Source organism: Dipodomys merriami, unplaced genomic scaffold (assembly GCF_024711535.1).
Source record: "Dipodomys merriami isolate MVZ:Mamm:240054 unplaced genomic scaffold, mDipMer1.0.p SCAF_11, whole genome shotgun sequence".
Taxonomy (NCBI): domain Eukaryota; kingdom Metazoa; phylum Chordata; class Mammalia; order Rodentia; family Heteromyidae; genus Dipodomys; species Dipodomys merriami.
In genome coordinates this window covers 20,752,953-20,768,996 of record NW_027202382.1, presented here as the reverse complement: position 1 = coordinate 20,768,996, position 16,044 = coordinate 20,752,953, and the positions used below count along the sequence as shown (strand labels likewise).

Sequence of the window (16,044 nt, the reverse complement as noted above, 5' to 3'; positions counted from 1 at the left end):
ATGAAACTTTGAGTTAAGTGTTTATGTCTCTACAGTAAATCATTTTATAGTAAATCAGGTATATGTAAACTTATAACATGATCTGTTGTTTTCAACCTTATCTCATTTTTTTCCAAAAGAACCAGTTAGAGAATTCTTTTTTTTTTTTGGTACTTTTTATTGTAAAAATGTTGTGCAGAGGGGTTATAGTTACATGAGCAAGGTAATGAGTACATTTCCTATTGAGCATTGTTGCCTCCTCCTCTGTTTTCCCCTACCATCCCTTCCCTCCCACTCCACAAATAACTCCCCCACCAAAGTTGTAAAGTTCATTTTCAACATAGTGTTTTGTACATCTCATTGTTACAATGGGTCAACCTGTATCCTTATTTAAGCATTTTGTTTTTGCCCCTCCCTTCCCCTCCCAGAATTACAGAAGTGTATATACAAGATGCAGGGCACCAACATCAAATACAGTGAAAATAGGGGTTATACCATGGAGGAGGAACATACAAAGCAACAAAAAAATCACATGGTACATTATAAATACATTAGAAACAATAGTAAGAAAGAAAAAAGATATTTGTGTCCCTATCTTAGGGTTCATTTTGCTTAACATCATCTTATGTGGTCATATGTACATAGCTTTTGGCCTTTTCTGCTTGTCCTACACATGTAGGACATATACTAGTTTGGCAAATAAGGGAAACCATGGGAACTATGTTTCTTTGGGCCTGGCTTACTTCACTTAATATAATTTTTTCCAAGTCTTTCCATTTCCTAACAAATGGGGCAATGTCATTCTTTCTGATGGAGGCATAGAATTTCATTGTATATATATACCACATTTTCTTGATCCATTCATCTAATAAGGAGCGTGTGGGTTGGTTCCATGTCTTAGCTATGGTAAATAATGCTGCGATAAACATAGTTGTGCTGGTAGAATTCTTATACCAAACCAGTACCTGTATCGTCCCATCCCCTCTTACCATTCCCAGGGAAGACCTTCATTTGTAATCATTTACATAATTTATAATTATGAATGTTTATTGATCTGATTACTTAGTACTTTTTAATCTCTTCCTTTCTACAAGGGAAAAAGAATGCCTGGCAGAGGGCATGGCTCTCGATAGGAGGTTAAAATTACTTGTGGGGACAAAAATGACTGTTCAGTAAAGGATTCTCTTACTTCATTGACTAGTAAACATTCCTCGTATTGTGTGAATGCAAACTCTTTGTCTACCAAATTTGTTTACAAATATTCTCATCTTATTGTGCCATGATGTTTTTAAATTTTATGAGGGGTGTTTAATTCCAGAGTTCTGTGTTATATATCATATAATGTGTTTCTCTTTATCACTGCCATTTTGGAGAGATGTTTATATACTAGTTTATTAATAATTTAAAATTTATTTTTGTATATGGTAAAATTTGAAATTTGACTTATAGTTTTCAAATATTAGAAATTTTCATTTTCAAAATGATCTATTTCCTCAACTTTTTTTTCTTCTTTCTTTCTTTCTTTTTTTTTCTTTGGTCTTTCAAAGGGCTCCAACCCAGGGCCTGGGCACTGTTTCTGAGCTTTTTTGACAAAGGCTAGCACTCTTCCACTTTGAGCCACTGCTCCACTTCTGGTTTTTTGGTGTTTTATTGGAGATAAAGAATCCTCAAAGAAACAACTGCCCAATAAATAAGTGAGCTGAAGACTTAAAGAGAAATTTCTCTGAAGAGAAATAAGAATGGCCAATACACACATGAAGAAATGCCCAACCTCCCTAGCCATAAAAGAAATGCAAATCAAAACAACATCGAGATACCACCTCACCCCAGTTAGAATGGCTATAATCAAGAACTCTAATAACAACAGATGCTGGAGGGGATGTGGACAGAAGGGAACCTTACTGCATTGTTGGTGGGGGTGTAAACTTGTTCAACCACTTTGGAAAGTAGTCTGGAGATTCCTCAAAAGACACCACATAGACTTCCCCTATGACCCAGCAATCCCACTTCTGGGCATTTACCCAAATGATCACAAACAAGACCATACTAAAGCTACCAGCACAACTATGTTTATTGCAGCATTATTTACCATAGCTAAGATATAGAAGCAACCCAGATGCCCCTCAGTAGATGAATGGATCAAGAAAATGTGATATACACACACACACACACACACACACACACACACACACACACACACACACAATGGAATTCTATGCTTCCACCAGAAAGGATGACATTGCCCCAGTTGTTAGGAAATGGAACAACTTGGAAAAAAATTATATTAGATGAAGTAAGCCAGTCCCGACAATCAGAAAAGGTCAGATAAGTTGATGTTAGGCGAAATGAACCCCAATATAAGGACTCAAATGTTTTTTCTTTCTTGCTATTGTTTCTAACATATTTATAAGATATTTCTTTGTTGCTTTATGTTCCTCCCCCATGGTATAACCCCTGTTTTCACTGTATTTGATGTAAGTATAATTTGTGGAGGGGAAGGTGTACAAGATGTTATGCTGAAAATCAAACTTTACAACTTTGGCCCAAGGGTGGAGGAGATGGGAGGGGATGGTAAGGGGAAACAAAGGAGGAGGCAACAATGCTTGATAAGAAATGTACTCATAATAAAAAAAAAAATGTACTCATTACCTTGCCCATATAACTGTAACACCTCTGTACAGTATTTTCACAATTAAAAAAAAAAAGAGTCTTACAGACTTTCCTACCTGGGCTGGTTTCAAACCACAATCTCAGATCTCAGCCTCCTGAGTAGCTAGGACTATAGGCATGAGCCACTGACACCTGGCTTCAATGCTTTATCTCATATTTCCTTCTCGGTTTTTCATGAAAAAATTATTTATTTGCTTTTTTTGAATATTTTATCATCTTTAAGTCATTATAAAAAGGAATTTCCATGCAGTTTGTGGACACAGTATATCTTGACCAATGTCACCCCTTTCAAAATTCTCATCTGCCCCTCCCAACCCATTCCTTAATTTTAATTTAATTTTAGGTTATGTATTGATTTTTTTACTATTTAACAAAGCAGTTTGTGTACAATGTATCTTGATCTGTATAATCACTTCAACATCCCCTTCAACCTACTCCTTCTCTTACAGTTCTCAGTTCTATGGTATATACAATGAATTTTTGCCTGCATTTTCCCTTCTTCACCTGTTAATTTTTCTACCTTCTATCTTGGCCGCACCCTCTTCCAAGTACCCATTTCTTGGTTCTTATTTTGTTGAGCTTTGAGTTAGTCTTAATATATTAAGGTGAAGCATTCTTTTATAAATATTGACATTCTTTTTCTATTTATTTACCTGTTAAACCTTTCTTGCTTTACAAAAATTACATTTTCTATTGTGTTCTAATATTTTCTAAGGATCAATGTCATTTTTTGCTCTTTCCAAATTTTCTTGATTCCAATAGGACTTGCTTAATCCTTGCCCCAGATTTTAAGAAAAGTTTCATTATATGTCTTGAATTTTAAGTGTCTTATATCTCTGTGTGTGTTGTCATTATATGGGAAGAAATTATAAGATATGTAAGACTGCTAGTTAAATAATATATTACTAGATGCTTCTAAACTGTTAGTTAATACATATATTTTGAAGAATTACATCCATTACATGTGTGAAAGGATTAACTTCACCATCTGATATTTCTCAGTAGAACTGTTTATAGGAGTGAACATGAGATTGTGTGGATTAATCATTATCCACTTGTGAGGGAAAGGGAATATTTGTTTCAATCTCATGTTGCTCTCTTCTGCAAACGCATTTATTTCTCTGTCTAGTGCTATGTGCTCAATATTATTAGCTAATTACACATCCTATATAGCAAGGGGCTGACAATTATCTGTACCTCCATAAGAGCTTGTTTTTCACACACTAATTTAATGAGTTCCTCTGTGGGAAGTGCTGGAGAAGCCTGTCTTACAACTCAGGTCAAAATATTGGATCTTGGAACTTAACTGGAACTGGTTTTCTTTCCAATTTGTTTAGTTTTCCGTCTTTCTTACTATGATCCCAGGTTTTGGGGTAAATGAAAGAGAAGTTCCATTTGACAAATACTATTCTAACTGTGTTAGAAGATATGTTTAAAAATGTTTAAAATATGTTTAGAAACTATGTAGCTCTTAGTCTCCTGTGTATACAAAATAATCAGTAGCTACACAATAGTATCAAGTGTGTATGTACAGCTCTGTACCAAAGCAATGACATATGCAGGAGATGGTTCATTCTGTAGAGTCAGCAGAGAAACAGTTAAATAACAAAAAAAAAAACCCAATCTATCATTGCATTAAGATCAACAGGATAAAAACATTATGTCAATACAAAGAAAAACAGTTTTGCTTCAAAGAAAAGAAGAAAGTGACCAAAGCTCAGGAATATAAATTCAAGTTATCCTGAATGATTTATTCCACAATGGAATTTGTACACCCACAGAACAAAGAAAGTCATAAACCAGTACCTTGAACAGTTACACTGGGGGCTGGGAGGGGGCATTAAGTAGGCAGAATACAGCAAAGCAGGTGTATTATTTACCTTTCTCATTGCTGACAGCAAACTATGAATTAATCAAGGGATTAATACACTGATTAGGTCAAAGCTTTCAAGACCCAATCACTTTCCCCAAAGCCTATAGATGCAATCCAAGCCTTCAATATTTTATATTCAAAGCATAACAACAGAGAAATTTTTCTAGAGGCTTAAGGTGTTACCTTATAACATTACTAGCTTTAGGATTGGTAGAGTCTGGGGGTCTGCTAAGTCTAGTAATGCATTGAGAATTTTATCTAATAACAATAAGAACATTAGAGCAAGAAACAAGTTAAATGGCCATTAAAGGGCTGAAGATAGCCCAAGATAGGTTTGGCTCTTGACCTATAACATTTTTTTACCTATAATCATAGTGTCTTATCAGCCAACGTCAAGCAGTCTGTAGAACTTTGGTTCACACAATATGAGATAGCTTCTAGAAATCTACCTGAGAGAACTGAGTTGGGAAAGATGAATATAAATACAATCAAACCAATTTCCAGGTGAAAAGAAATAATTAAGTTAATGTAGGCATGACAGTGTTTTCCCTGGTTCAAGAAAAACCAATTGTATAGTATGACTTGGAGCACGTTAAAGAGTAGGAAAACTAACTTTCTCTTTATCCTTCATAGTTCTTAGGACGAAAGCATGAGAACATGAGAAAGAATAAGAACATTTAATCATATTAGTATCTATGTATAGATGGAAGATAGCCAGGAAAGAGGGAATAAATCTCCAAGATGTGGCCTTGAGTTTATGTTGCAATAACATCTTCAACTATAACAAATCTGTTAGAGAGATCTGTTAGGGAGGTAGCCAGGCAAAGTACAATGCACATGAGTAAGCTTTGCTATGTGGGTTTGTGGTTATGCCTTCTACATTGACAAGGATCTCTAGTGATTCAATCATCTTTATCTTCCTAGTACATAGAGAGAAAGATGCCATCACAAATAAAGCTTTTCTTTATAGGTGGAAATTTCCCTTGTAAAAAGATAACTCCTACTCTGTGTTCATAGACTCTTCTCTGTCTTCAATCTCAAAGTGAACATTCAAAATAACTCTTATGCCAAAGGGTCATATTTTAGGGTGGTCCATTTTCTACAGTGATCTGGTGTATTGATAATAAAGTAAACCCTAAGATTAGAATGCCCTCCTAATCCATATGATTGATCTTGAAATTCCTCCTATGAGTAATTCAGAAGTCTTGATTCTCGAAAATGATTTGGTCATACTGGTTTTAGAAAGAAAAATGTCAAAGAATACAGGGGTTGGGGTGGGGCACTAAAGCCAAGAAAACAGTTGGGAAACATTTGTTCCTGCCAACTAAATGTAGAGTGTACCTTCCACTGCTCCTTTCTGCCTAAAAAAGGTTAGGTCAGGAGAAGAAAAGAAAAAAAAAACAGAAGGATGGGCAGAAAACTACAAGAGGAAGAGAGAAAGAAGTCTCTGGAGCAGTATATATTCACCAAAAAGAGAAGTGGAGTCTATAGCATCCATTCCTCTCACTTTGAGCTTGTCTGCCCTCTCAAATCTGAAAAGCAAGAGCTACCTATTGGGTACTGTCTCCTGATGTTTGACACCCTTCTCTTTTTGGACACCTCCCTTTGATCTTATCACTTGATCCTTCTTAATTTAAGAACCTTTTTCCCACTTCCCTCCCAGCTATCATTAACACCTAAGCTTCCAGTTCGCTTATGGTCCCATGGGGACTTGGAAGGTTTTCTTTTCGCTACTTGTTGGTTGGTCACTGCCTGTGAATGACTTTCCCAAACTTCTGCTTTTGTCAACATAAGCCTTACTTAAATGTTTAACTTAAAAGGACAGAAGTCGAGTTCTTAGAGTAAGTTTTACAATTCCATCCTGCCGACCATCATGTGTCCTCTCATTTCTGCCAGTATTCATAGTTTTCTTCCTGTTAACCCCATCAGAATCTCATCCTTAATTTAAAAAAAAAAAAACAAAAAACAAAACATGCAGCCGGGCTCTGGTGGCTCACGCCTGTAATCCTAGCTACTCAGGAGGCTGAGATCTGAGGATCGCGGTTCAAAGCCAGCCCGGGCAGGAGAGACCGTGAGACTCCTATCTCCAATAAACCATTAGAAAACCAGAAGTGGCACTGTAGCTCAAGTGGTAGAGCGCTCGCTTGAGCTGAAGAGCTGAGGGACAGCGCCCAGGCCCAGAGTTCAAGCCCCATGACCGACAAAAAAAAAAAAAAAGCATGAAAAATTTTCAATGCTTCTAAGAGTTCAAAGTTCAATTCAATTTATGGAGGTGGTGGTTCTGAGAAATCACACCCAGGGTTTTGCCCACTAAGGTACACTCCCAGACTTTAAATCCTCTCCCTTAGTACACATTTTTGGTGGGTCAAAAAAGTTCATCCTTATTTTCTGCTTTCCTTTTATACAAGGTTTGAAATTTAGCTGAGAAACTACTGTTCTTCTGTTGACCTGAATGTTTAGCAAGCTCCTAAAAATAGTTCAGCAAGTCCCAAGTGAAACGTATTTACTGCAATTTGATCAATATTTATTGCATAAAGAACATGAGTAAGGCCCTGGACTAAACATTCTCAAGATATCATCATTACATAATAAATGTGTTATGTATCTGCTTATGAGGAAATCAAATGACAAGTGTATTAACATTGGAAGACTGTATTTCACCTACATGTCTAATAATTTGTGATTTTTCTTAAGTACTCTTCCTTTATTGAAGGGTGAATTCCATGAGTAGATGAAATTGTGGTTTAAGTTACATAAATGTGTTTAATAGCACAATTTCACAGCAAGAATCCAGGATCAATAGATTCAGAAATGTGAATTAAACTATATACTCTTAATCTTGATGTCTATAATGAAAAGAAATCTACATATATATCAGAAGTATGTTGTTCAAGTGGCTAGGGTATAAGAAACTATGATCCATTTCTCTTCCCCATTTCCTTGTACAAGAACTATGTTAGGGGCTGGGAAGGTGGCTCAGTGGTAGAGCGCTTGCCTTGCATGCATGAGGCCCTGGGTTTGATTCCTCAGCACCACATAAGCAAAAAGAAAAAAAAAGAACTATGTTAAAATTTCTGTAATTACCCTTTTTTTTTTTTTTGATCGGTCATGGTGCTTGAAATCTGGGACTAGATACTGTCCCTCAGCTCTTCAGCTCAAGGCAAGTACCTACCACTTCTTGTTTTCTGGTGGCTTATTGGAGAAAAGAGTCTCATGGACTTTCCTGACCGGGCTGGCTTTGAACCACGATCCTCAGATCTCAGCCTCCTTAATAGCTAGGATTATAGGCATGAACCACCGGCACCCAGCTATAATTAACTTTTTAAAAAAATTAATCATCAATATTCATTGCAGAACAACATGAGACAGATGTATTACAATGATCTTTCCTTTCTTGTATCACTGCTTTAAATACAAAAATTATCTCATGTTTCCTTTGCTTAGTTTTTCAATATATCCATTGTTTTCATTGTGAAGGTGGTGTACAGAGGGGTTAAAATTTCTATAATTAACTTTTTTAAATGTTTTTATCATTAAGCAGTTGTGCAAAGGAGTTGCCATTCACCGGGGCAGTTTGTGGATCCAGTGCCTCTTAATGAATGTCACCCCTTTCAACATTTTCACCCACCGCTCTCAACCCACTCCTTCCCACACTTATCTTAATTGTAGGTCATGTATTTAATTTTTTGGCATTTAACAAAGTATTTTATGTATACAATGCATCTTGATCTGTGACATCCCTTCAATATCTTCATTCTCCTCAGCCCCCCCTTCCCTTATAATTCTCAATTCTGTAAGATACACAATGAAGTCATGCCAGCTTCCTCTCCTTCCTCCCCTCCTTCATTCTTTTACTCCTCTGCCCTTAGCCCCAGCCTCCTCTCTTGCAAGCATTAACCTTAAAAGGAAGCCAAAGTAATATCTTTCCATTTCTTAACTAAATGAGATGCTTAACAAATAAGTTACAAATTGTGATCTATATAAATATAAAGACAAGCTTGATAACATATATGATTGTTATCTCTCATGTTGACACCTAGGGTTATCTTTCCTCTAACAAAACATTATGGGAAGATAAGGATTTTAAATGGATAACTCAATGTGCTCAGAATGACCAGTCCAGGTACACATTGGGGTAGGAAGTGAGAGTCATTTTGTTTCTTTATGTGTTCTTCCCCTATGGTATAACCGGTTTTCACTGTATTTGATGTCTGGACCCTGCCATCTTGTATATACAAGGAAGGGAGAGGAAGGGAAAAAAACAAAATCTTAAATAAGGATACAGGTTAACCCATTGTAACAATGAGATGTACAAGACACTATTTGAAAACTAACTCCACAACTTTGGGGGAGGGGAGGGATGATAGGGGAAAAACAAAGGAGGAGGCAACAATGCTCCATAGGAAATGTACTCATTACCTTGCTTATGTAACTGTAACCTCTCTGTACAGTATTTTTATAATAAAAAAAAAAACACACACAAAAAAGTAACCAGGCAAGCAGTGTGGCTCTGAAGTAAAGAGCCTGCCTCACAAGCATGAAGACTTGAATTCCAACCACACTACCACAAATAAACATTGAGTATGCGAGATGATGGATCTGTTCATTTGCTTCAACAAACCGCTCATTTTCCTATCTCCATGTCATCCCTACCATCATGTTGTAAATCTCAAATATGCATAGTAAAACATTTTTGAGAGAAAATTCCCGTACTTTGGGAAACTTACCCTAGGGATATTTGAATATCGCAGAGAGAAAATAATAATAACCAAGCTCTAGGCTCATCAGAAAGCAAAAATTCCCTATATCATACTTTTTGACCAATGCTTTCTAATTCTTCTTTTTCGTATCTTTAAATACAGAATCCCCTCCACCTACAACTGAGTTTAGAAAAATCCTTTAGTTCTGATGCTGATGTCACTGTCTCAATCCTCGCCATGAACAACTGGTACAATTTTAGCTTGCTGCTGTGCCAGGAAGACTGGAACATCACCGACTTCCTTCTCCTCATCCAGAATAATTCCAAGTTCCACCTCGGGTCCATCATCAACACCACTGCAGGCCTCTCCTCCACCAACAACCTCTTAAGCTTCCTGCAGGTCCAGCTTGAGAACGTTAAGAACAGCACACCCACCATCGTGATGTTTGGCTGCAACATGGAAAGCATCCAGCAGATTTTTGAAATGGCCACCCAGTTTGGATTAACACCCCCTGAGCTTCACTGGGTGCTGGGAGATTCACAGAACGTAGAAGAATTGAGGACAGAAGGTCTACCCCTGGGGCTCATTGCTCATGGAAAAACAACACAGTCTTTCTTTGAATACTACGTACAAGATGCCATGGAGTTGGTTGCAAGGGCTGTAGCCACAGCCACCATGATCCAGCCTGAACTTGCTCTCATTCCCAGCACGATGAACTGCATGGATGTAAAAACTACGAATCTCACATCAGGACAATATTTATCAAGGTAGGATGCAAGGCCTGGATTAAATCCTGGATTATATCTCTGACAAGAAGTCAAATGTTCATATCTATAGCTCTTGCAGAAATGTTGATTCTAAGTAACTATAAACTTCTGAGAGGGTGTGCATAAGGCTAGCATTTTGTGATCTGTTATCTGTAATTTGCTCTCTAGACTTCTAAGTGCAGCATATAGAGAAAGTACTCAGGTCTACTTAATTCATTACTCATTTTTGGATTCTTGTCAAGTTTCTAAACTAAAAAATAAGCTTCATAACATGTCATGAAACTATTTTTGAAAAGTAATGTCACATTTGGCTCATAGTGGTTGCCCAAGGAATAGTCCTTTTCCTACCTATTCTTTTCCATATCCATAGACCTAAACAAATCTCTCAATATACCCAGAACAAAGAAAAGTGCACAGGAAATGGATTTTTTTCCTCCTCACAGTCCCTGATGCTTAAATAGTAAAGAGAGCAAATTTTAGCTACTTAATAATATCATAACCTGGAAAAGTTACAAAGCTTCTCTGAGCCTTAGTTTCCCATGTTCTAAATCAACTTATATAAAATGGATATGAGTAGATTTTGTTATTCATGGAGTTAAGTGATAAATGAACGACAGACAAATGATAGATAGATGATAGATACACATAGGAGAATAGATACCTAGATACAAGCAAAAGTTTCACAAGAGCATTACTATATTTTAACAGTATTGTGTATTATATTTGCATAGTAATTATATGTGCATGCTTTAAGTAGGTACCTTTCTATTCAGTACCTCAATCTGACTCTGAAGCTATATTAAAAAAAGCCCATTAAGTTAAACACTACCTCTCATCCAAAATAATTTGTGTAATTTTTAGGTAAAGGGGAATATCTTTAAAGTATATTTTGCAGGGACCTAGATAAGGACCACTTACAGTCAGAGAACAAGTTAAGAATTATTTCTACTTCAGAGGGGAAAGCTAGCCTATAGTCTTGACCCTAGTTTTAAACTGTACTCTTGGAACAGTGACCAATTTGAAGAATGCAAGGAAATTTACCTTTAAAAGCAGGAAGATTTCATAAAAGCTTAAGGAAACTTCCAAATTGAGCATCTACCTAACTTTATGCAAGACAATATGCTAAATGCCATACATATTATAGAATTAAACACTAGCTAAAATTTTTAATGCTGTTAACAAACTACAAAAAAGTCAAATTGGATTTCTAGGAATCTATTAATAATTCTATTAAATGTTATATATCATTTGAACTTTCCATTTCCCCCCTATCGTATTTGAATTTCCTTAAGGTCAATCTATGTAAAAGTTTTATTTCACAGCTTCCATCAAGATTTAATCTATTGTTTGTACAATACCACACAGCAGAGGTTCAGGATTTTGTCTAAGACAAAAAGCAATCTCTTTCACCACAAATGTAGAAGCAAAGCTTTGTTTTATAATTTCAAACAGTCACTATTTTTAGAAGGACAATCATGAACAGCAGGCAGGAAATACCACTAGTGAAAACTACATTCAGTTATTTAGCATCTTTCTGTCTCATGTAAAATGGAGAGCATAAGAAAAATCATTCTGTTTGGATGCTGAAAATGTTTAGAAGCCACCTAGAGAAATATTTGCTGTCAGGCTAGACAAACCTTAGGGATTCATTTTATCAAGATCAACTGATCATTCTCACCAAGATTTAATTTACATTAAAATTACATGCTTGCTCCCACAAGAATCTCATGGCACTCTGAACATCAAATTTTATGATGTTACTCAGCCCATCCCTCCGTCATTATTTGTCTGTGCATCTGACTTCTGAGCTAAAATATAAACTCTATGAAAGAGAAGCACAATTGTTCAAGATAGTCGAAGTCCTAGAATATAGCAGACATCTAATAAATACTCACTGGACCTTACCAATGCAGAAAGAAAGAAAAGAGACTGTGTATTGTATTTATACCTTCCAATGTCTGTTACTTTAGAAGAAAATAAGTAGTTGGTAGATAAATGTAGGGGTTTTTTTTTACCTGCTTCTTGTCTAGTTTTCTCTTCTTTTTCTTTTTTCTTTGTGGAAACTTGGATGATAACCTTTACCCTCATGACTGTTTCCACATTTTTATTCTACAAGCTTTGAAAGTTGTAAAAGAAGAATGTGAAGTTTAGAGCCCCAGTGGTAATCCACGATGTAGAAGGGTCAGTGACAATATTTTCATCCCTATGGAAGTGTTTGAGAAATGAACTCAAAGAACTTCAGAAAATATGCCTAGGACATCTTAAACTCCCTGAGGAATGCAGTCAAAGAGAAAGTTTCAAAGTGTTCAGGAAAAGGGTCAGCGGAAATGGGCCAATCCCCGGAAGGCTTCTCTATAATGAATAACTTAAAAGCCACGTAAGTCATAAAACATCTGTGGATTTTTCATCATCTTTATTTATTTTGCTTAATTTGGTCTTTTAGAAAGTTTAGTTATTCTCAGCCCATAAGTCACATCTGCATACAGTAATTTTCTTAATTGTCCCTAAATTCTGTGAGGCTGACCTTGCTTCCTCACCACATAATAAAAGCCAGGGGGGATAATGAGCCATGACTAGCGGGTATTGGAGTTATGCAAGCTTTCATTTCTCACAGTGTCATTTTCAGTGTGAACTGACAGAATTGTTAACATTTTAAAATGTTAATGAAGGCACCAAAAACATGGCATTTTTCAGCATTGGCTTTTAGATGAGAAAAATCATTTCTCAGGGTAGACTACATAGACATACTTACAGGTATAAGGAATTTTATTCTCTCTCGTTCCCCACGTGTTAGAGCAAATGCATATCATAACTAAATGTGGACCAAAAGCCTTAGAGCACCAAGACTGTTGAAAGATCTGTAACAATTTATTTGCAAGGTGATTTACTAAAGGTTAATTATGTGGAATGACTACAGATAGCATATTATTTTGATCACACCTCCATAAAGACATATGTCTAAGTGTTTCTGTCCATTCAACCAATGACCATTTGTTGAGCTAGCATGAGTGAAATATACTGAAGACGACTCTTGTCATTTTGGAGCTGACATTCTCATACATGAATGTTGGTGGTTATAAAATAGAAAAGTAAATTGATGACATGTGTGCTTTGTAACTTGTTTCTAGACAGAGATCCTCCTGCTTCAGCCTCTATGATCTATTAACTTCTAAATATCAGCTTAGATAATTATATATAATTTTTTGCATTTTTGTTGTCAAGGTGATGCACAGAGGGGTTACAGTTACATAAAAAGGTAATAAGTACATTTCTTGTCCAACTTGTTACCCCTTCCCTCATTTTTTCTCCTACTTTCCCTCCCTCCCTCCCCTCCTCCCCCAAGTCGTACAGATCACTTCCAACATATTGCCTTGTATAGATTGCTGTTGCATTAGTTCCCCCCTTTAATCGAAAAGCAATAAGGCATTTTTGAAGATACATATCTACTAATCTGTTTGTATTAAAAATGCATCCAAGCTGGGCATTGGTGGCTCACAGCTATAATCCTAACTACTCAGGAGTCTGAAATCTGAGAAGCATAGTAAAATTATTCTGAGAAAAAAGTCCATGAGACATTTATCTCCAATTAGTCACCAAAAAAGCTAATGACTCAAGTGGTAGAGTGCTACCCATGAGCAAAAAAAGCTCAGGAATAGCACCCAGGCCTAGAAATAGCACCAAGGCCCAGAGTTCAAACCCTAGCCCCAAATCCATATATGTGTACACACACACACACACACACACACACACACACACACACACACACACACACACACACACACACACACACACACACACACACACACACACACACACACACACACATTCTCCAAAGCTAGGTGCCAGTGCCTCAGACTTGTAATCCTAGTTATTCAGGAAACTGAGAACATGGCAGATTGCTTTTGGAAGCCAATATGAGACAAGAGACTCTACCTCCAATTAGCAGCATAGTGTCAGACTGGAGGCTTGGCTTATGCAATTGAGTACCAGTATGAGAAAAAACACAAAAATAAAAAGCAAATAACTGAATATGCACAAGGCCCTGAGTTTAAGCTCCCCCATACAAGCTAAAAAATAAAGAAATACAACAAGAAATTAATGGAATGTTTTCTTTACCAGAATATCTTCACTTAAACATTGCATGCAATATGATAGCTAAAGCATTTTTAAATAACTAAATAAAAATATAAACAGATACACTTGAAATAAAAACTTCGTATATGCTCTCAGTCAGATCTACTAAAGGAAGACATAAGAACTGCAGAAGAAGCTGCTGGGTCCTGATGGCTTACACCTATAATCCTAGCTATTCAGAAGGCTAAGGTCTGAAAGCACAATTTGAAGCCAGCCAAGGCAGATAAATCCAAGAAACTCATATTTCTTGAAAAGTAGAGATGTGGCTTGAGTATTAAAGCTCCAGCCTTGAAGAAAAAAAGTCAAGCAAGAGGGTAAAGGTTTGAGTTAAAGCCTAAGTATTCTTTTGCACACACACACATACACACACACTTGCCCACATACACAAGCAACATAGAAGTCCAAAACGACATACCCAACCAGCTTCATTTAATACATGAAGTTAAAAGAAATTATTTTCTTTTGTTCATTTGACATTTATAAAACTCAATGCATTTTCCTACAAAGGAAATTACCATAATAGAAAATGGGAGCATTTTAGAGACTGAGATCAGTGATAGAAACTTTGCCTTGCATATGTGTTCCCCCCAGCCCTGCAAATCAGCAAACATTTTTAAATCTACTTTCTCTAATACAATGAAAATAAATATGTGCCAGGCACCAGTGACATACACCTGTAATCCTAGCTACTCAAGGCTGAGATCTGAGCATCATGGTTCAAAGCTAGCCTGAACACAATCCCCATGAGACTCTTATCCCCAATTAACCACTCAAAAACTGCAAGTGGAGTTGTGGCTGTAGAACACAAACCTTGAGCAAAATAGCTCTGGAACTGCGCCCAGGTCCTAAGTTCAAGTCCTTCAACTAACAAAAAAAAAAAAAAAAGGAAGAAAGAGGTCTCGGAAGGTAGCTCACTGGTAGAGGTGTTTGTCTCACATGCATGAGGCCCTGAGTTCGATTCCTCAGCACCACATAAGCAGAAAAAGCTGGAAGTGGAACTATGGCTCAAGTGTTAGGGTGCTAGCCTTGAGCTAAGTGCTGAGGGACGGCACTCAGACACAGAGTTCAGCCCCCATGACCGACAAAAACAAAAGGAAGGAAGGGAGGGAGGAAGGAAGGGAGGGAGGGAGGAAGGAAGGAAGGAAGGAAGGAAGGAAGGAAGGAAGGAAGGAAGGAAGGAAGGAAGGAACGAAGGAAGGAAGGAAGGGAGGGAGGGAGGGAGGAAGGAAGGGAGGAAGGGAGGGAGGGAGGGAGGGAAGAAAAGAATGAAAGAAAGAGAGAAAGAAAGAAAGAAAGAAAGAAAGAAAGAAAGAAAGAAAGAAAGAAAGAAAGAAAGAAAGGAATTCCATGCCATATTGTAGTCCTAAATGTCTCCAATATTGAAGAAGAGATGGTGAATATAAAAAGTATCTTCATCCAAAGAAATTAAAAGAGGTAAGAGACTTAGAAGAAAAAAAAAGGTAACAAGCTAACTGAGGAGATATTATTGCATTGTATGAGAATAGCAATAAATTTTTTTAAAAAAACGTTTGCCAAAACTGATCCAGAAATGTAGAAATAGATTGATGAAAGTGATTAGTTTTTTTAAAGTTCCAGGTTCAGATAATTTTAGAATTGACTCCTACAAATTCCAGTGGGAAATCAGAACAATAATCACTTCAACCAAAATTTAAGTGAAACACTTCTTATTGAAGTCCTTGCCTTCTCTACTTTTTTTTTTTTTTTTTTTTTTTTTTGCCAGTCCTGGGGCCTGAACTCTGGGCCTTAGCGCTGTCCCTCAGCTCTTCAGCTCAAGGCTAGCACTCTACCACTTGAGCCACAGCGCCACTTCTGGCTTTTTCTGCTTATGTGGTGCTGAGGAATCGGAACCCAGGGCCTCATGCATGCAAGGCAAGCACTCTACCACTGAGCCACCTTCCAA

General features: G+C 36.9%; 1 protein-coding gene and 1 long non-coding RNA gene across 3 annotated transcripts in view; one reads left to right on the top strand and one right to left on the bottom strand.

Moving 5' to 3' along the window:
• Positions 1–16,044, top strand: part of Grin3a (glutamate ionotropic receptor NMDA type subunit 3A) — a 146,204-nt gene that overhangs the window by 38,946 nt on the left and 91,214 nt on the right. The window contains exon 2 of the mRNA XM_070010951.1: positions 9,385–9,989. Coding sequence (XP_069867052.1) covers positions 9,385–9,989 — 605 coding nt within the window. The remainder of the gene's footprint in view (positions 1–9,384; positions 9,990–16,044) is intronic.
• Positions 1–16,044, bottom strand: part of LOC138819467 (uncharacterized) — a 125,935-nt gene that overhangs the window by 38,238 nt on the left and 71,653 nt on the right. The window lies entirely within an intron of this gene.